Source organism: Neomonachus schauinslandi, chromosome 11 (assembly GCF_002201575.2).
Source record: "Neomonachus schauinslandi chromosome 11, ASM220157v2, whole genome shotgun sequence".
Taxonomy (NCBI): domain Eukaryota; kingdom Metazoa; phylum Chordata; class Mammalia; order Carnivora; family Phocidae; genus Neomonachus; species Neomonachus schauinslandi.
The window spans coordinates 6,911,072-6,931,113 of record NC_058413.1 but is presented as its reverse complement, the minus strand read 5'-3'; the positions used below and the strand labels follow the sequence as shown (position 1 = coordinate 6,931,113).

Sequence of the window (20,042 nt, the reverse complement as noted above, 5' to 3'; positions counted from 1 at the left end):
ACCCTGGCCCAGCTCTGCCCCTTTACTACCCCACAGGCCTTCAAGGCCATTCGAAGCTTCCTGTCCAAACTGGAGTCTGTGTCAGAGGACCCCACCCAGCTGGCTGAAGTGGGTGAGTGGCTCACACTCATGGTCCCTCTCCCTCCCACCACATCTTTGACTGTCACCTGTCACGGCACCCCTCCCCCCTCCCTGGAGGATCTGAAAGCTAGAAGAACCGCAGGGAGCAGACCTGACACCATTGCTCCCCATCGCCCCCAGCTCGCCGGCGGGGGAGCAAGGGCCTGGAGAAGGGGGGCCACTACCAGTTGCTCTGTGGTAGTTCCTGCCTTCCTGTCGCCTTCCCCATGAGAGCCTGGGGTGACTCTGTCCCTGTTGCTGTCTTCTGTCACTGCCCAGAGAAGGATGTCCACGCAGCCTCCAGCCCTGGGATGGGAGGAGGTGCAGCCAGCTGGGCAGGCTGGGCTGTGACAGGAGTCTCCTCGCTCACCTCCAAGCTGATCCGTGCACACCCAGCAGCCGCGCCGGCTGAGACCAACGTCCCCCAGAGACCCACGCCCGAGGGTGAGTGTCCCAGAGTGGCCGCGTCGGTGACCGAGAGGGCTTGGGGGTGGTGGCACCCAGGAGCTGTTCCTGTCTGGCTTCCCCTGGGGTGGCTGTAGGGGATGTGGCGGGGGGCAGGGCAGGGTCTAGTCCCCTCACGGGCTTCTCCCTACACCTTCCCCCCTCCCCCAGCGACCTCTCCCTGTTTGGAGACCTTCCTGGGTCCCACTGTACGGGGGCTCAGTAAGCCTCTGCTCCTCAGGACTCCCTGCCCCGGCCCCCACCCCTGTCCCTGCCACACCCGCAAGCCCAGGCCACTGGGAGACGCAGGAGGAGGGCACAGACACAGCGGAGGACAGCAGTGCGGCCGACAGATGGGACGATGAAGACTGGGGCAGCCTGGAGGTGAGTGGGGCTCAGGGGGTCTCCGTAGGCAACTCCAGCTCAAAGGTCATAGGCTGCCTTCAAGGAGCTCAGGTAGCCCTGGCTGGAGTCACATCTGTCCTCATCTGCACAGCACCCCTGGTGAGCAGGTGTCATGGAGTGGCCCTTGTGGGGAAGAGCTGCCCGCTGACACCCACTAAACTCCTGGGGCTCCTGGGGAGCAGGGCTGGAAGTGGAAGTCCAGGTGGGCCCTTTTGGGGACAGCCCATTGGTCTTCCTCATTCTCCTCTGCTCCCCATCCTTCCCCCACTAGCTCCAGTGGTCAGCAAGGAGAGGCCATTTCCAGGCCTACCGGGGGGGGTGGGGGAGCTGAGGATGGAGTGGGGCCACCCTGAAGGGAATGGGGGCAGACCTCGGGCCCAGTATCCCCATCTGCTGACAGCAGTCTCTGGCCTGGGGCTGTGGGGAGGGGTGTGGACGAGCTAGATCTTATTCCCCAGCCTCAGAGGAGTGATGGCAGGTCCACTCCAGAGATGGGAAACAAGGCTTGAGGAGCAAAGGAGATGGAATGCAAAAGGAGAAAGGGTGGAGCCTGTGGCTGGGAAGGGGTGGGCAGGCTTGCTTGCCCTTTGGGTGGGGGCTGGAGTGTCTGTGGCCGCCCTCTCCTTCCCACCCTGCAGCAGGAGGCCGAATCTGTGTTGGCGCAGCAGGAAGACTGGAGTCCTGGGGGCCAGGCTAGCCGTGCTGGGCAGGTAAGCAGGGTGGGACACGGGTGTTTCTATGGGGGGTGGGGCCAGTTCCCCACCCTTACTCCATCTGGCACTGCCTCCCCACCTTCTGCAGACCAGCAACCTGGCCACCAAATCCCCGGAGTCAGACGGGAGCAGCTGGGAAGCTGAGGGCTCATGGGAGCAGGGCTGGCAGGAGCCAAGTCCCCCAGAGCCGCCCCCTGAGGGCACACGGCTGGCCAGCGAGTATAACTGGGGTGGCCCGGAGCCTGGTGACAAAGGTGATCCCTTTGCTGCCCTGTCTGCACGACGGGAGGCTGGCGCCCAGGTACGTGGCACCCGTCCGGGCAAGGGTACAGACTGGGCTGGACTTCAGCTGGAAGTCCGTCCCCACTCCAGCCACACTTCCCTTTCAGCTGAGACGGGATTCATGGGGCGATGACAACTGGGAGGGTCTGGAGACGGAGAGCCGTAAGTGCTTCCCCTCGGAGGGCCAACCGGCTAGGGCTGTTGACCCTGGGGCAGGTGCGGGCCGGGCAGCCGAGCCCCCTGTGCTTCTGAAGCCCTCAGCCCACCTCCTCCTCCTCCTGCTCCCAGGGCAAGGGAAGGCCGAGCTGGCCCGGAAGAAGCGCGAGGAGCGTCGGCGGGAGATGGAGGCCAAACGCGCCGAGAAGAAGGCGGCCAAGGGCCCCATGAAGCTGGGAACCCGCAAGCTGGACTGAACTGCCGGACTGGGCGCTCGTAGCCGCGGAGAGCGGGCCCCGCGGATGTATTTATTGTACAAACCATGCCAGCCCGGCCAGTCCGGCCAGGCACATCTCACGTGTACATAATCAGAGCCACAATAAATTCTATTTCACACCCCTGTGCTGGGCTCAGTGCAGCCCCTCCCGGGAGGCTTGGGTCTGGCGCTGCCCTGTGGAGTCCACGCCCGCCACAGACATGAACATCAACTTGCTTCGAAAGCCGAGAGTAAAGAGGCACGATCTGATTTATCAGTTTCCAGGAAATGCCCCCTGGGAGGAAGGCCACCAGTGCCCGAGACCCGATCTCCGCCTGTGAACTGGGCAGCGCTGCTACGGCCGCCCTCGAAACTCGAAACTCTCTGAGGGCCCTGGAGAGTCCCCGGGTCCGAGCCCTGAGTCGGGGCAGGTGATGGGGGCTGAGCTCGCCCGGGGGGTCAGGCGGAAAGCCCTGGCGGATGGCTGAGGTCCGGGCCCCCGCGTCAGCGGCGGCGCTGGGGCACGCAGGCCCCGTGCGGGCGGCTGCGAGCGAAGCCAGCTTTGCAGACGCAGCGGAAGGAGCCGCTCGTGTTCACGCAGCGCTCGCTCTTGCACAGCAGCCCGCGCTGGTTCAGCTCTCGGCACTCGTCGATGTCTGGAGGTGGGGGCCACAGGTGCGGGCTTCGCCAGGGCGCCACAGCACGCAGCCCCCGTAGCGTGTGCACCCCCCCCCGCCCCCGCGGCCCGTGCGGTCCCCCCCCACCCCGCCCCCGGCTCACCCACGCAGCGTGCCCGAGACGCGTCGAGCTGGAAGCCGCCCGGACACTCGCACACGGCGCCGCCGGGCCGGGGCACGCAGCGGCCGCTCACGCAGCGGCACTCGTCCGAATCCTCCTCTGAGCTGTCCTCCTCTGCGCGGGCGGGGAGAATGCGGACCTCAGCCGCCACCTCCACCCCCTGCGGCCGGCCGGCGGATGGCCAGGGACCCCCGCTGCCGTGTCCTCCCGCTACACTCACCTCGAGGGGGCTTCCCCAACAGCAGGGGGCTCGCGTCCCAGAAGGAATTGCTTTCACTCTGCGACGTCGGGCACTGGGACCCTGGGAGGGACGGGGGCGGTGAGCGACGTGGATGCACCCAGGCTCCCGCCCCAACCGCCCGTGGGCCCCCGGCGGCTTGGCTCACCGGCGCTGCGCGGTGGGCAGGGGCGGCACTGGGCTCCCCAACCGCGGCCCTGGCGACAGCAGCAGTCGTCGAAGGTGAGGGTTGGCCCGGTCAGGGGGCCCGCGCACATGCCATCTTCTCCACGCTGGGCCCAGCACACGTCCCGCCGCTCCGGGGCACGCTCTGCGGAGCGAGACCAGGCCATCAGCGAGCGGCCCGAAGGGGGCAGGGGACAATCGGCCCCCGGTTCCCACCCACCCTCGCGGGGGGGAGGGGCCGCGACCCCGGGGCTCCACACAGCGGACCGCGCCCTGGAATCGGCCCAGCACAACTCTCGCCCTCACCGGCTGGGCTCTCCGGGAGCTGGCAATCGCGGCCGGAGGGCCCGGGCACCCAGGGCGGGCGGCACTCGCAGCGGTAGGAGCCCGGCAGGTTGACGCAGCGACCAGGGCGGCAGGCTGCCGGGTCCTGGCACTCGTCTACGTCTACGGGTAGCGAGGGCATGTGTGGGGGTGGCGGTCACAGCTCGGCCCGGTCCCCTCTTCCCCCCCCCCCCCCGTTTCCCCAGCCAGCAGGCCCGGGCCTCACCCATCTCCTCCGGGCTCAGACACTGGCGCTGGGCCGGGCTGTACTCGGCCGGGGGCGTGCAGGCGCAGCGGTAGCCGCCGCGCGTGTTCTCGCACACTCCGTTCCGGCAGTTGGACTCGTCCAGGCACTCGTCCACGTCTGCGGGGAGGAAAAGCACGAGTGGAGGGAACCGGCCCGAAGGCGGGTGGTTGTGCGTGTCTCCCGGCCGCTGTCCCACGGCCACTGGGACCTTCTGCGCTCACCCACGCACTCCAGTAGGTTCCCGTCGTAGTAGAAGCCTTGCTTGCAGTAGCACTCGTAGCCCGGCTGCGTATTCACGCACTTGCCCTCCTTGCAGATCTCCGCCCCGAACAAGATGCACTCGTCGATGTCTGCGGAGTGACAAGCCGTGGGCGCCCGGTGGCCTTTACCTGCAGGACGCTCAGGCGCGCAGCCAGGGAAGTGTGGGCGGGGCTTACCGCGGGAGCAGAGCAAACTCAGTGGGAGAAGGCTTTTCCGGGCGCTGACGTAAGCGTGATAGGGGCGGGGCAGACGCTGAAGGTGTGGGCGGGGCTTACCCCAGGGCTCGCTACCGACCTAGCGAGCACGGGCGGGATCGGGGCGGTCCAAACCTCGGTGGGCGGAGCGGGGCGTGCCCGGTGGGCGGAGCCGTGTTGGGGCTTACCACGGTGGGCTGGGATGCCGTAGTTGACAATGTTGTTGTCTTGGGTGTAGCCCTTTCCGTCTGGGCAGAGACTGTGGAACTCAGCTGCGGGGAGAGAGCGGCCGTGGGGAAGAAAGGAGGCAGGACTGAGCGCGTGCGCACTAGCCGTTGGGCTCAGGTCGGGAGCTCTCCGCCTCATTTCCCACCGACCCGGGAGGGGCCCTTTCCCCCAGTACGTTTCCAAAATGAAGAAACTGAGGGGCGCCTGGGTGGCTCAGTCCTTAAGCATCTGCCTTCAGCTCAGGTCATGATCCCAAGATCCTGGGATTGAGCCCCACATCGGGCTCCCTGCTCCACGGGGAAGCCTGCTTCTCCCTCTCCCACTCCCCCTGCTTGTGATCCCTCTCTCGCTGTGTCTCTCTCTGTCAAATAAATAAATAAAATCTTAAAAAAAAAGAAAAACAAAATTAAAAAGCAAAATGAAGAAACAGACTCCTGACCTGAGCTGTAGACTGGGCAGGGATAGATCTCGCAGTGGTCTCCCCAGCCAGCCCCCAGGGAGCAGCAGCACTCTTGCTGGGTGACGTTGGTGGCCAGTACACTGTCGCAGAACACCGTGTCGTCGAAGTTAAGGTAGCACTCCTTCTTGTGGTGGGGCTGCTCCACCTCTGAGGGGAGTGGAGGGCAGCTCAGGGTCCTGCACGCTCCCCACCAACCTGGCTCCCCTCAGCCTGCGGGTCAGAGCCAAGCCCCACCCTCAACGTGGCCTTCAGGGCCCTCCTGCAAGGTCCAGCCCCACCGGACTCTCAGGCAAAACGGATCTCTCTCCCAGTTCCCCAGATTCCAGAGGGTGGGACCCGCATCCATCTCTGAACCCCCGCTGCAGCTCAGGGAAGTCCTCGTCCGAGGAGGAGCTAGAGGGCACTCACCCTCACAGCCGTGCTGGTCCTGGGTGGGCGTGAAGCCCTCATCGCAGACGCAAGCGTAGGAGCCCTGCAGGTTCTCACAGGCCCCGTGGGGAAGGCACAGGCCAGGGTCCTGGCTGCATTCGTCTATGTCTGTGGCCACCGAGGGAAGCAGAAGAGTTGCTCCAAGGAAACCAGCCCCTCCTTCCCTGCGGGTGTGCCTCCAGGGACTCACACAAGTTCAGAACCCAAACATCCATTTTGATCTCAAAGTACACGCAACAGGAAGTCCACTCGGGTCTGTCCGTGCACGTGGGTAGAGGTGTGCACATTCACTCTCTTCCTAAGCCCCGCCACAGCTATCACTGGCGACACAGGGAGTCCCGACTCTCGGCCCCGCATCTGAGGACTTTCGGTTTGGCCTCCTGACATCTTTCAGTTTCATCCTTTACTCTAAACACCGGCACCCCCAACTCTATGTTCAGGGCCCTCTCCCCTAAAAACACAACTAACTCCTCCCAGATCTCTGTGCTTTGTACACCCTGTTCTTTGGGCCTGGAATACCACGCGTGCTTCTCTCTGCACGGGGACCTTATTTATGTGTTAGGGGACCATCTTTATGCTCCAAGTTCCAATTCAGTTGTCGCCTCTCCATTGCCAATTAGTCACTCATCCAGACCTCTTTTGGCACCGTGAACGGTAAGAATCAATTCACGTCAGCCTCCCCTAGTGGGGGCCCTGGGTCGTTGCTCCGTACCTGGCACATAGTATAGAAGCTGGTAAATAGGAGGTTCTCAGTAAACTCCTGCTGGCTACCGCGCGTAAGCGTGAGCTGGCACATACTTGCATTATTACTGTTGCTATTTTAGGTGAAGGAGTTGAAGGGGGAGTGAATGTGTGGATGGACGGATGGATGCAAAGACAGATCTACAGCGTGTCTACATTACTGCCATTCCCTGCCAGCCCTCCTCAGGAACTCTCAGCCAATGCCCCCATACCTTGGCACTTCCTGCCGCCTACCAGCCGATGCCCCTGGGGACAGAGACATTGGTAGGAGCCATTGGTGTTGATGCAGTCACCCCCAATGCAGGCTGCGGGGAAGTCACACTCATCAATGTCTGCAGGGGAGCAAAGAGTGGGGACTCTCAGGGGCTGAACTGGCTTCCCCCAGAGTCCTGGCTCAGGCCCAGTACCGCAGGCCCAATCTGGGATCTGGAAGGGGGCTGGACAGGGGGTAGCCCCCTGTAGATCTGAAAGTCCTCCAGATCCTGGATGCTGAATGGGATGCTGGCACCCGCCAGCCTGAGCACCCTGGGCCACAGCCACTCCCTCTGGCCTGGTGTGGAGCCGGGGCGGTGGAAGTCCTGGGGTAGGGAGAACAGGTGAACTCCCAGCTCTCTGCCCCGCTTACCCTCGCATCGGCTCCGGTCTCTTGACAGATGGTGGCCAGAGAGGCACTGACACTGGAAGGAGCCCGGCGTGTTGGTGCAAATGCCATTGTCACACACATCGCCAGCCTCACACTCATCCACATCTGAGGGGCACGAGGGGCGTCAGAGGGCCGGCGTGGGATGGCCTCAGGCCTCGGCCACCCTTTCCCACTCGCGCCTACGGCTTGGGGCACCAGAGCCGAGACCAGTGGAGCTTAAGGGAAGCACAGGCCCCCCACCCTCCTCCGCGGGGCACACCGTGCCCTGGGGAGCAGGCCAGGCGCTGCCAGGGACCCTGGGCCACATCTGATTCCAAAGAGCTCAAGCCCCCCCAGCCTCATCCCTCCTCACCAAACGAGGGCACCCTCCCCATCCCCCCTTCGTATCCTGCCCTGGTCTCCCTTGTCCCAGCTGCCCTCATCCCTCCCCCACCTGCCATGGCTCCCTTTCTTCCCACGTAAATAAGCTCCTCTCTGTCTTTGTCCCGCTCGCAGAATAATGTCTTCTGCTTGTGCAGTAAAGGAACTCGGCCTTCCCCTGAGAGCGTGCTTCTCCGCAGTCCTTTCTGGCAGAAGCTGGTTCTTGGCCACGCGTCAGACCCTTCCAGGCCACGCTGTGCCTCTGAGGTGCGCCAGCCCACATGCCAGCCTCCACCTTCTCCCCTGCTGTCAGCACTCACCTCCCTAGTCTCCCTTCCTCTGCCTTGCTCCCCGCACTAGGACTTTTCAGCATCCATTTGGTCAGCCAGGCGCAGCCTCTGACCTTACACCCTTGATCAGTTTCTGTGACCTTCACTTCAGTGGCAGCCACTCACTGTCAGGACGAGGGGCTGGGATCTGCCCCACTTTGGGCATCTCAGATGCTGCTTCCTTCCCACTACCTCTGCTCTCAAGTCCCCTATCCCATCTTCTCTTCAGGGGCTCCCGAACACCTCTCCCTCCTCCGCACTGGTCTGGGAGGCCATGCCTGCCTCTGGGCCTCCAGATCCTGGATGCTGAATGGGATGCTGGCACCCGCCAGCCTGAGCACCCTGGGCCACAGCCACTCCCTCTGGCCTCAGGCCCCATGCGATCCTCAGCGTGGCTGGCGCCACCCTGCCCCTCCTCCCCCGGCTGGACTTCTGGAAAGCCCCTGGGCAGCTCCCATGCCCTTGGGCAGTCCCAACCCTCTACTGGTCATTGCAAGTCCCCTACTGGACTCAGGCCCTTCACTGCTCATTGAGAAAATTAAGGGTAATCTTTAACCTCCTGAAAATCATTACATCCGTTAGGGCGAGAGATGTCCCTTCTGTCCATGGCTCCTTCCCCAGCTGCCCTTGTCATCCCCTCGCCCACTTTCCTGGCACCTCTTCAGCCTACAACCCTAAACCCCATTCTGGTAGCCCCATGTCTCACTCTTCCTCACCTGCTGCCCGCATCTCCTGGCCCCTCATGCCACAGAAGCCATCCTACCAAGGTCACCAGGGACTTTCTCATCTCACCACTCAGTTCTTTCTTTTGAAGAACCTCTCGGTTACATTTGGCTCATCCTCTTCTGCCCTGGAAGCCTCTCCCTGGTTTCTCAGCTGGGACTCCCTGGGCCTTCTTCCATCCCTCCTCCCCCATCTCCCTCTCCTATTCCCCTACGTTCCGCTGATGTGGCATTGCCCACAAGGCTCTGCTGAGGCTCCCCTCACTGGACCCCCCCTCCTTGGCTGAGCAGGCGCACCCCAAGGCTCCACAGCCCCCCGCAGTCTACAGTTCCGGGGGGGGGTGGTGTCTGGCCCAAGACTTCCAATCTGTATGGCCCACCCTCTGCTGGCATCTTCAGCCCAGAGGCCCAGGCCCATAGGGACACCCACTCAACTTGTCCAGCATGAAACTTGGTGTCTTCCTTCTCCAATCTGCACCCCCCCCCCCCGGAGACCCTATCTCAGGGAAGAGCACCACCCACAGAGTCACCCAAGCCAGAAACCTGGAGGGTCCCTCGCTCCCCGCTCTCTCACCTGGACATCCAGTTAATAAGCCCAGGTAATGTGCTTTAACATTTCTCTAATATCACATCATCCCATGGCCGTCCTGAGGTCACGACTCCCATCATGGCCACCATCTGTGCCCTGAGTCTCCAGCAGACCTCCGGCTACTCTCCACACTCAGCAGCGGGAAACTTTCCAAAGCAAATGGTGAATCTTGTCACCTTTCCCCTTAAAATGCTTCAGGTGCCTCATAACACCGTCAGGATGAAGCTCGACCTCCTGGGCAGGGCTCAGGGGGCCTCTCAGGAGGTGGGCCCTGCCCCTCACCAGCCAGCCTCAGCCCCCACCCTCTGCTTACATCTTACAATTTTCAGCACAGCCTGAGCTGTTTTCACCTCTGAGTCCGCTGATGCTTTCTTTGCTTGGCTAATTCCTGCTGGTCCTTTAAGACAATTCAGGCCTCCCCTCCTCCCAGCCCTGCACCCACATTCCAGCCAGGCCCACAGCCCTGCGCTCTCCAGTCTGTGTGTAAAGTTCCTCAGTTTCTCTGAATCCCAGCCCCAGCCCGCCTCTTGGTGCATAAGCAGAACAGTAGGACTACCAGCGCCCCTGCCCGTTCTTCTAGGTCTTTGTTTCCCCTTTAAATTTAAGTAACGTGCTTTGCAAAAGCAGTTTCAAGCCTTGCCTCCCTAAGACCCTTCCTACATAGAAGTCCTGGTGGCCCTTTCCTCGGCCAGGTTCGCTGAGAAAATGAGTGAATGGGTCAGTGACCTAGAGGGTGAAGTAGCTATCTCCTGCCCACCGTGGGACAGACGGCGTGACTCGGTCCCCAGCTCCCACGCGTGAGTGGGTGCGGGAGCGTTGGGGGGAGGGCTGGGGCTCACCCTGGCAGCTGCGGCCATCCGGCGCAGGCGCGTAGCCCTGGGCGCACGTGCAGCGGAAGGAGCCTGGGAGGTTCTCGCACCAGCCCGGCGAGCAGGGGCTGCCCTCGGCACACTCGTTCACGTCTGCGGCGGCGAAGACTCGCCTCGGTAGCCGCCCCACTGGACCCGGCACTGTGCCGAGGTGGGGGTCTTCTCCGCCCAGGATGGGGGAGGCCCCACCTGCCAGGCGCCTCTCACCGCCATCAGCCCCGCCCCTGCCCTAACCGGACCCCGAAACTGCCGGGTCGCGGGGAGAACTCCCGCACGGGCCCCGCCCATTTGCCGTCGAACACCCCCCCCCACCACCACCACCACCAATCCGGGACTCAGGGCCCGCTCTCACCGCGGCAGGCCCCGCCTCCCTGGCTGCGGTAGCCGGGCTGACAGGCAATGCACTTGAAGCTCCCGGGTTTGTTCTCGCATTTGCCATCTGGGCAGGAGCTAGGGTCCCGGCACTCGTCGATGTCTGCGCGGGTGGGGGGAGAGGGAGGGAGATCCATTTGGGGACAAGGTGGCGGGCCAGGCGCTCAGTGCCCTCCGCAGGGCCTCCTTCCCTTGCAGATCGACAAGGCGAACCCGGCCCCCTGGGCTCCCGCAGCCCAACCTCTGAAAGGCCCAGAGTCCGGGGCCCCTGCCCCCAGCCCAGGTCGAGAACGGCTGAGGACCCCCTGTCGGCCTGGATGGGGTCTCCCCCACCTTCGCACACGGGCGGTCGTGAGGCTTTGAGCCGGTAGCCGGGGTAGCAGTTGCACTTGTAGTGGCCCGGGAAGTTGAGGCAGAAGCCGCCGTCGCCGCACAGGTGGGGCTTGGCGCACTCGTTCAGGTCTGAGCGGGAGGAAGGGAGCGCGAGGGGGGCGCCGGGGGCGGCGGAGGCGGTTACGCGGCGATCCCGAGGGAAGACCCCCAGCCCAGCCCCCCGCGCCGGGCAGGCCGCGCTCACCCACGCACGAGCGCCCCCCCGCGCCGACGTGCAGGCGGTAGCCGCGGTGGCAGTGGCAGTTGTACGAGCCGCCCGTGTTCATGCAGACGCCCCTGCCCGCGCCGCATGGCTCCGCCTCGCACTCGTTCACGTCTGAGAAGGGCGCGCGGGGGCGGGAGGGGGGGAGACGTCAAGGGGCGTTGGGACCCAAGGCCGCCCCCGGGCCACCCACCCGGCCGCCCGCGCTCACCCACGCAGTAGCGGTGCTGCGGGTGCGACCGGTAGCCCGGATTGCAATGGCAGGAGTAGTCCGAGGGGCCCGGGACGCACTCTCCGTGGCCACAGATGTTCTGGTTCAGACGACACTCGTCTGTCTCTGGGGGGTGGGGAGGTGGTCGAGCAGGGGCCTCAGCAGGGAGCACTCACTTTCTGCCACGTTCCCCGGGCGGGCCTCGATGCCCCATTTTTAATGACCCAGATACCTGAGCCTGGTCACACCATGGGGTCCCTGTACACTCATACTCCGATCCTAGGATGTCCTACACCTCAATCCCAGATAACCCCAACGTCGCGACCCCAGATAGCGACCTCAGGTCCCATCCCTATGCTCAACTCAATCCCTGATAATTCTATTCCTACTCACTATGCTCTGTCTCCAGTCACCCCAAACTCCATCACCTCCCCTCAGGGCCCCTCAGTCATCCCAATACCCCCTACCCAATGGGCTCTGAGACACCCCCCTCCAATCACCTCAGTATTTAAAACCCTGCAGCCTTAGTCACTCCCCTCCCCTATCCTCTAGCCCAGTGACCCCAACATCCTCGCCTCAGGGACCCGGGTCCCCCATTCCAGAAGGCTGATTTCCTCCCCCTCCCAAGGCAGGCAGGAGCTCATTTATTTCCTGGGCATCTGCCTGCCCCCTGGTTGTGTATAAGTGGTCAGATCCAGAAACCCCCTTTACTCTCTTTGTCACCAGTCCTGAACTCCCACCTCCCACCGCTCCCTCCTTCAGGCCCCCCCCCTTCCCCCACCTGCAGCCCAGGATTGATCCGGAGCTCTGCCCCACCCTAAACACACAGGGCAGGCTGCTCTTTTCGCCGAGAGTACCTCTCCCTAGACCTCCTTAACTAACAACCCCTCCTCTGAGAAGCCTCCCCAGGTGCCTCTTCCCCCACACTCCCACAGCCCCCAGGGCTGTCCCCGTTGTTCTAGCCTGGACAGGCCTCCAGGATAGCCACCTTCCCCCTGGGCCCTCAGCCCCAGGGCACATCTAGCCTCCTAGATTTCAATCAGGCTGGTGGCTCCCTTGTAGTCCACACAGACACGGACTAGAATCTGGCTCCGATGTGTGACGGCGGTGGGGGGGGCAAGCTACTGAACGATGAAGCTAAGTGTACCCACTTTCACAGTATGAAAAGGTTAAATGATACTTAGTACATAAAACCCTTCAGTCAGTGCCTGGCACAAGGCAGTTGCTCAGCCGTAGCTAGCAATTATCATGATGGCCCAAACCCTGCAGACACTTCCCACAGCCTTTGGGATCAAACCCAAGCCTCCTAACAAGGCTCTGTGCGTCGGCCCTCCCTGGGTTCAAAAACACTGGTCTGTGTGTGGTTTTCCCTCCTCCACCAGTGTTTCATGTGCCCTTTGCCTGAGCTTCACTTGGAATGTCCCTTTTCCCAACCTGCACTCCCCTTCCTCCTGCACTTCTTGTTCATTTCTAACACTCTCTAAAGCCCGGCCCAGAAAGCCTTCTCTCGTTGCCCCCCTACATATTATCACAACCCCCCAGACTTCTTTCCTTCTCTGATTTATTTTTGCATGGCATTTATGAGACATACTAGGTTTTTAGTCACTGATCTATCTGTTGTCTGTTTACTCTGCAAGAACAGAGAAGTTCTGGCTTTTGTTTACCACTTATCCCCAGCACCTAAACGGTGCCTGGCACATAGTAGGTGCTTAATAAATATTTGTTGAATGAATGAATGAATGAATAAGTGCCTTCAGACTGGGTGGGGCACCACAATACCCAGATCACTTGAGGGCAGAATGGGGTCTCTGCTGCACATGATGGCTTCCCCAGAGCCCAGCCCAGGACCTGGCACCCAGTAAGCCCCAAATAAGTGCTAGTGCTCAGGAATGATTGCAGGGGGGTGGGTAAGGGAGGAGTAAAATTAAGCCAGGGACGTGGCTTCTCTGGGTCATGGCCTAGGCGGGCAGGTCTTACCTGTGACCTGAGTAGGAGCGATCTCCACCGCACTGCGGGATGGGGGCAGATCCGGCAGGAACCAGCGCACAGTGGGTGGCGAGGGCCGGGAGATCAACTCTGTAGGCAGATACCCGACAGGGGGTGTGGGGGATGGGAGAGCCACCCCTCTCCAGGCAGGCCCAGCTTCACTATCCCCTGATGGTGTGGCTGTCCACCACCCCACCCCCAGTGACAGCCCTTGAGGACTGGTCCCTGCAGTGCCCAGCTCACCCGGGTAGGGCCTGGCGGGAGACGTGGTGGCGATCGGGTGGCTCTGCTGAGCTGACTGCTCCTCGATCACTGGCTGTGAGTGACAGCAGCATGAGCCCACTGTCGCCTTCGCTTCCCTGCTCCTCCCACCTGGGCTCTCATACTCACTGAGTCCGTGCTCACCCCTAAAAGGGAAGAAGATGGGGCATTAGTGCAGGGCTGGGAGAAGGGAGTTAAGACTGGGATGGGCAGTTGGTATTTGTGGTCAGGGTCTCTGAGAGTTCAACAATCATGTCTTGGGTCAAGGGTCAAGAGTTAGATCCTGGGGTCAGGGGAACAGGTATAGGGCACAATGGTTGGTCAAGGTCCTTGGGTTATAGAGCAAGGCTTAGGAGGTTATAGCTAGGGTCAAAATCCTTGGATCAGGAGTCAGAAGGTCAGATCTAAGGACAGCATTTGGGCTGGATCAATGACCTAGTCTGGAAATCAAAGGGGTTCCAGGGTCAGAGGAAAAGATCTGGAGGGCAACAGATGGTCAGATCCTGTTGATCAGGGGACAAATCCTGGGGTTACAACCTTGGTTAGGGATGAGAGGGCCAGCTCTGGGGGTCCGTGGTTAGGTCAAGGATTGGGAGTTAGGGGTTAGACTCTGAGGTCATATCTGTGGATCAGGAGTCAAGGGGCCAGGTGTAGGCGTTCCGCATTTGTCAGGGAATGGAAAGGGTCAGGCCAGACCTCGCTCTTCCTCGGTGTCCTCAGGTGGCGGCGCCCGGCTGGGGCTCTCCGGGGGCTGCTGGGGCTTGGGTGGCCCGTCCGGGTGCAGGAAAAGGGAAAAGTCACTTTCGCCCTGAATGGTGAGTGTCTGGTGGGAAGTGAGGATGTGGTACCCCTTCCCAGCTGGACAGATCTCCTTGAAGGCAGCTGCGGCCAGAGCAAGGGGCAGAGAAGTGAGTGTTTCCGGGACAGGCACATAGACGGCCCCTCAGCCCCACGCACCCCAGGCTCACCAGTGCCATCGGCGGGACAGCGCTGGCACCTGGCGCCCCAGGCCTTGCCCACACTGCAGCAGCAGAGCTGGCGGCTGAGGCGCGTGGTCAGTGGGTGCTGGCACTGGTGTTCAGGGCTCACCAGGCGGAAACACAGGCTCTTCTCCTCTGGCTTGTCCGCTGCGGGGGGCCGGGGCCGGGCATGGACATCTGGGCTTGAACACTGCCCATGTCCGTCTTCCCAGCTGCTCCAGGCCTCGCCTCTCTGGCTCAGACAACTCTTGATCCTCATGTGGCCTCTGACCTCACACAACCCTGAGTTCATGTGATTCCTGAACCTGTGTTTCTCTGGCCTCATGTGACCCCTGAAATCTCTGTGACCACTGGCCCCGCTGACCCCTGATTCTGGATGTTCTAGACTTTGTTCCTCCTACCCATCAAGCCCATGATCTCATACGACCCTCACTCTATATAGTCCCTGACCCCGTGTGACCTCCAACCAGATCCCATGTGACTCCTGACCCCCCTGATCCCTGATCCTATCCGCTCTGGGCCTTACTCCTCCTGCAGTCAACCCTTGACCCCACTCTGACTTCTGTGACCTCTGATCCTTGCTCCTTGGAGCCTTACCTCTCCTGACCATGCCTTGTGACCTCCCAGGGACCTGAGCCCCCCATTCTCACCAATGCACTGCGTTCGGGAGGGGCCCAAGCTATGGCCAGGTGGGCAGACGCAGCGATAGGAGCCCGGGTTGTTGAGGCAATCCCCATGGCGACACACGCCCGGCATCGCGCACTCGTTGATGTCTGCAGTAAGCGGGAGTGTGATCCCTGTAGTGTGCGGCCACAGGGTGACAGCCAGCTGCTCCAAGAACCTCAGGGTCCTGCCCCAGCCCCGCCTCCTCCCTCACCCACCTTGGGGCCTCCCCCAGTGGCAACGGGCTTGTCCCTCCAGCCCACAGAATCTCCTGGCTGGCCATACCCTGGCAGTGGGTGCTGTTGAGTCTCTTGTAGCCCTGGGGGCAGTCAGCGCCCACCTCCCCACGGACAGGTCCTGGTTTCTGCACCCCTGTGTCTGCAGAGAGAGGAGAGCGTGGCAGGGGAGGACACTGGGGGGTCCTGCAGAGAGGGAAAGGAGGGCGCTGCGGAGGAGCAGAGCGGGAGGCTGAGGGGAATTTGGTGGGCAGGGAGAGGCTCAGGCTGCACCGATTGCGCCCTCCCCCTGCAGGGGAGGAAGAGGTGGGCGTGGGTCCACCGTGCGGTGGCGGGCCTCCCTGAGCCCCGGCACTCACACTGCAGCTGGGGGCACTTATGGCACTTGCTCTGGCCCCAGGCGGTGCCGATGCTCCCGCAGCAGTCCTCCTGCTTGGTGAGGCCCGGGAGGGGATTGCTGCCGCACTAGGCAAAGTTGGGACAGGGGTCACAGGGCGCCCAGCCCCACCCGGCCTCCCTCCTCGGGGCCTTCACCTCCCCCTGTCAGCCCAGGGACCCCCGTTTGGGGCAATCCGCGTTGAGTGGGAACAGGGCAGCCCTGAGACCCAAGGGCCGGTCCAGCTGGACTGTGGATTCACTCACGGGCTGCTTGGGCAGTGTATCCTGGAAGCAGCGGCCCAGGGGCTTCTGGGTGGGTGGCCGGGGGTGCTGGGGCTTGGGGTGCGGCAGCAGGTGCTGCGAGGGGGCGGGGCCCTCGGCATTCGGCCCCTCGATGCGGTGCACTTGGACAGAGGCCTCGGGCGGATGGTGGACGCGCACGTTCACCACGGGGGGCGGGGCCTGCACTGGGGGGCGGGGCACGGTGGCTTCAGGGCTGCCCGGGACCAGAGGTTGTCGTGCGGGGTGGGCGGGGCTCCTCGAGGTCCCGCCACCCTAGTGTCCGCCCACTTCGGCCTCCCCGAGTCCCGCCCGGTGGTCCGGTACCTTCCGCTGAGATCTGTCCCGGCCCGAGGGGCACCAGGAAGGCTGCATGCTGGGCAGGGGGCCCCTCCCCAGGCCCGGGCGGATCCGCGATCACCTGGACCGCGTAGATGGCGTGCTTGCTGGCCACAGACTCGCTCTCTGGAGCCAGGGGCGGCAGCGCGCCTGTGGACAGGGCCCCGGCCCGGCCCAGCCCAGGGCCTGAGCCGCCGGCGCCCCCACCAGCTCCTCCAGCGGGCACCTGGCAGAAGCGACCGGTGAAGTCCGGGGGACACAGGCACTGGTTTCGGGAGGAGCACTGGCCACCGTTCATGCAGGGCAGAGGGCACACCACTGAGGAGGGGAGGTGGATCAGGGACCAGGCCCAGTCCCTCACCCACATCCTGTCTCTTTCCCCTCCTCCTTACTTCCTTGCTACCCACGGACTCTGTCCTCCCTGGGAAGCTGGGTTTTGGAACCCCCAGAAACTGCTCTCTAGGTCCCCCAACATCCTTCTACCCATGTTGGCTTCTGGGGTCTTAAGTCCTGGTTAAATCCTAGCTAGGAGGCCATGTGCCAGCTGTGTGGTCCTGAGCACCTTCTCGCCCTCCCTGTGCCTCAGTGTTCTCATCTGTAGGGATGTTTGTTGTGTCTATTAAATGAGGTAATGCCTGTTCAGATAGTTAGCACAGTGCCTGGCCCAGGAGGGTGTTTAATAAGTAGTATCAGATGATGATGATGATGATGATGATGATGATGGTGGTGGTGGTGGTGGTGGTGGCCGAACAGCCGTTTTCTCCTCTGGCTTTCCCCTCCAAACTTTCCTGGGAATGTGATCTTTATCTGGCACTTCCTCTCTTCTAAATTCTCCCCCATTCAAACCTCAGCCCTCTCTGAGCTCCCCCGCCCCCCTTTGTCTTGCCATCCCAGGGCCCACACCTCACACTATCAGCGATGCCCACATCTCTAGCTTCTACCTCTCTGGGACCTCTCTTGGGCACATCGACCCTGGGGAGATCCGCATCCTGCTTCCCCCACTCCCACTCCCACCTTGGACTACCACTGGGAAATCCCTGACTGCCTAGGTCATTCTACTGAGCCTCAGAGACTCCATCTCTCCTGCTCCCACTCTACCCAGTTCCGGCCTCTGTACAGCCTCATGAATCCATCTCCCCTCCTCCCCATGCCCTCTGCCCCTCCTGTGCCTTGAGCCTTGCCACCCATTCTCCTTGCTGGCTTCCTGCCTCTCTCCTGCCTGTCCACAGCCCAGTACCCCCAGAGAAATCCGCCTCAGGCAAATCCCTGGCATGTCACACCCCTGCTCACTGCTTGCTTCCTTGCCCAAACATTTAAGGCTCTCCATGGCCCAGAATGAACCTTCTATAAGCCGATCCCCCTCTGCTCTTTCCACACGCATGCCACACCCTAGGACTCCTCTCCCTCCTCCTACAAATGTATCACATCTCCTGCCTCCATGGTTTTATTCATGCCATTTCCTTCCCTTCAGGGCCCTGTCCCCCCACCTCTACATATTCAAATATTATCCTTCCAGCCTCAGCTTCTCCTCCAGGAAGGGAGCCTTTCCTCACCACCGCCCCCCCCCACCTCTGTTCCCTCTCCCGAGTTATCACCCTCTGCCCAGCTCTGCCTGGCACTTGACTTGGTTATATTTATGTCTGTCTCCCACACTGTAACAGGGTGCTGTGGAGGGGCTGGGTCTGCCTCAGCTCTGGGTCCCAGAGGAGGTTCAGGGGGGATAAATGAAGGAGTGACTGAGAGGCTGGGACCTATGTCTTTCTGTAACACGCAGTCACATCCCACATCCAGCCTTGGGGCCCTGAGCTCACACACCAGACCCAGCCCCTCTCCTGCCTGCCCCATGGCTGCCCTCACTTCCCAGAATGGAAAGGTGGGGGTGATGCTCTTCTGGACACCTGCAGGGCCTCAGAGGGACAACCCACACCCATGGCCATCAGAGCCTGGCTAAGAGCGTCCCAGCCGAGTTCATCCTGCCAGGACTCTCAGGGCAGGAGGGGTGTGTCCTGGGCTGGGGGAGGCAGGATCCTCTCCTTCCTGCCTCCCAGTGAGTCACCCATAGTGGTGAGGGTGACCTCTCAATGACACCCGCCCACTGTGGCCTGGGCACCAAGCCTGGGGGATGTGGGCAGCACGGATGGAGACAGCAGCCTGGGCAGGATGGCCGGGGGTCTGGGAGGCTGGGCCCACATACACTCACATGCACGGTCATCTTGTCTCTCTCTCTTTCTCTCTCGCTCTCTCTCTCTCACACACACGCACACACACAAACACACATTCATTCTGGCACCAACACAAGCTCACAGAAACACTCCCATAGTGACTGGAGACATGCACCCAAGACAACACAAAGAAACATGTAATTAATCACAGAGTGTCACTCTAAAGCCTATGCATGCACACAAGCGCGCGCGCGCACACACACACACACACACACACACACACACACACCTCAGGAGAACTGTGAACCATATTAGTGGGGTTCCTTGGGTCTGTGAGTCGGTATGTGAGTATAGCAATGTGTAAGAGGGGCCGTTTTGCTGGTGCCATCCTGGGCCCAGCCTAATTACCCTCTCCAGGAGGGTAATTACTGCTGGGACACCTCCCCCAGCCTGGCCCACAGGGCCCTGGTGGGAGGTGAGCCGAGCCCCAGGCCTGGCCCTTTGAAGAGAGATGCTGGGGAAGGCGTAGACTCCAAGTGGAGCTGGGGAGTCATGAGGGCTTGTTGGGGAGGGGAGACTCTGAGGCAGAGCTCTTGAGAGCTTATGGGGAAGGCACAGATGGGACAGCAGGCAAAAGAGGGACTGAGGACCCAAACCAGCCCCCACCTCCAGGCCTGCACTCCACTCTTTAGGCCTCAGCACCTCTTCCCTCCGAGACCTTGCCAATATCTAACCTCTTGACCCCCAGCCCTGGCCTTGGTTCCTCCCAGAGCATGCAGGTGTCTACCCCTGGCAGGCCCTGCTGTAGACATTTTGAAAGGACTTTTCCTGTTTCTTCCAGCAAATCCGTTTCTTAGGGGAATATTTACCCCTTCTCTGCGACCTCCTGGCCCCAGCTCACATCCCTCAAAAGCCCCTGTGCGCTGACCCTGACTCCCTCTCAGAACCCAGCGCCTTCCCAGAGGCCTGTGTCATCCGGGAGCCCAGCATGACCCCACACCTCAGGCCTTAACGCTAACCCCAAGCGGTGAAGTCCTGGTCCATGCAGCCCCTCGGACTCTGGCCCCAGGACTCCAGCCTCCCAAGCGCCTCGTTGTCCCTGGGGCTCCAGGCCCCCAGAGCTCCGCTTTCTGCACCCCCGGCCCCCCAGTGTCATATACCCTGCTCCGCCCCGGCTCCCGCATTTGTGGGGGCGCCGGCCTTCCCGCTCCCCCGGCCCGTGCCCCCTGGCCCTCACCCACGCGGAAGCCGGAGCCCGTGAGCGTGTCGGTGCTGTGGCCATTCTCTCCGATGAGCGTCATGTTGGAGCCCTGCTGACAACTGTCCCGACACTGGCCCTTGAGACAGGTCCGCTTGCAGATCACCGGCGCAAAGACCACCTTGAAGCGCTCGCGGGCCAGCGCCCCGCCCCCGCCGGCGCCCCGCTCGCCCGCCGGCCCCCCCTCGGCCCCGCCGCCCGGGCCCAGCAGCAGCAGCAGCGCCAGCAGCCCCGCCGCCCCCGCCCCGCGCATCTCAGGGGCCAGGCCGCCAGCAGCCCCGCGGGGCCCGGGCATCCGGGGCCGCAGGACCCGGGGGGGCGCGCCCGGGCCGGGGCTATGGTCGCGGCG

At 62.4% G+C, this 20,042-nt stretch overlaps 2 protein-coding genes across 5 annotated transcripts in view; one reads left to right on the top strand and one right to left on the bottom strand.

The window, feature by feature from the left end:
- SCYL1 (SCY1 like pseudokinase 1) overlaps nucleotides 1-2,571 on the top strand; it is an 11,856-nt gene extending 9,285 nt beyond the window's left edge. The window contains exons 12-18 of one of the 3 annotated variants that reach the window (XM_021685544.2): nucleotides 37-112; nucleotides 400-564; nucleotides 806-948; nucleotides 1,608-1,679; nucleotides 1,771-1,983; nucleotides 2,072-2,126; nucleotides 2,253-2,571. In XM_021685544.2, coding sequence (XP_021541219.1) covers nucleotides 37-112; nucleotides 400-564; nucleotides 806-948; nucleotides 1,608-1,679; nucleotides 1,771-1,983; nucleotides 2,072-2,126; nucleotides 2,253-2,377 — 849 coding nt within the window. In that variant the 3' untranslated portion in view covers nucleotides 2,378-2,571. Of the gene's footprint in view, nucleotides 1-36; nucleotides 113-399; nucleotides 565-805; nucleotides 949-1,607; nucleotides 1,689-1,770; nucleotides 1,984-2,071; nucleotides 2,127-2,252 lie in introns of all 3 variants that reach the window. The other 2 variants (XM_044919691.1, XM_044919689.1) reach the window with 2 other exon arrangements.
- On the bottom strand, nucleotides 2,396-20,042 carry LTBP3 (latent transforming growth factor beta binding protein 3). 2 transcript variants are annotated; one of them, XM_021685540.2, is made up of 28 exons: nucleotides 19,673-20,042; nucleotides 16,262-16,591; nucleotides 15,920-16,122; nucleotides 15,637-15,742; nucleotides 15,327-15,419; nucleotides 15,029-15,151; nucleotides 14,367-14,525; nucleotides 14,095-14,280; nucleotides 13,528-13,544; nucleotides 13,381-13,453; nucleotides 13,129-13,227; nucleotides 11,152-11,277; nucleotides 10,923-11,054; nucleotides 10,679-10,807; nucleotides 10,326-10,448; nucleotides 9,944-10,066; nucleotides 7,087-7,209; nucleotides 6,674-6,793; nucleotides 5,700-5,828; nucleotides 5,271-5,438; nucleotides 4,792-4,875; nucleotides 4,370-4,498; nucleotides 4,128-4,265; nucleotides 3,884-4,024; nucleotides 3,561-3,722; nucleotides 3,395-3,475; nucleotides 3,157-3,288; nucleotides 2,396-3,032 (listed from the first exon to the last, which is right to left on the bottom strand). In XM_021685540.2, the coding sequence occupies exons 1-28, from the start codon at nucleotides 19,986-19,988 to the stop codon at nucleotides 2,881-2,883; spliced, it is 3,897 nt and encodes a 1,298-aa protein (XP_021541215.1). In that variant the 5' UTR covers nucleotides 19,989-20,042; the 3' UTR covers nucleotides 2,396-2,880. The 2 variants fall into 2 exon arrangements, with proteins under 2 accessions (XP_021541215.1, XP_021541216.1); XM_021685541.2 differs by lacking the exon at nucleotides 3,884-4,024.

Coding starts and splice junctions, on each gene's coding strand:
- LTBP3 (XM_021685540.2), bottom strand. CDS start 19,988: ATGCCCGGGCCCCGCGGGGCTGCTGGCGGCCTGGCCCCTGAGATGCGC. Junction 13,228..13,380: donor TCCCGCCAGGCCCTACCCGG/GTGAGCTGGGCA, acceptor ATCTGCCTACAG/AGTTGATCTCCCGGCCCTCG. Junction 3,289..3,394: donor GTTGGGGAAGCCCCCTCGAG/GTGAGTGTAGCG, acceptor CCGCCCGCGCAG/AGGAGGACAGCTCAGAGGAG.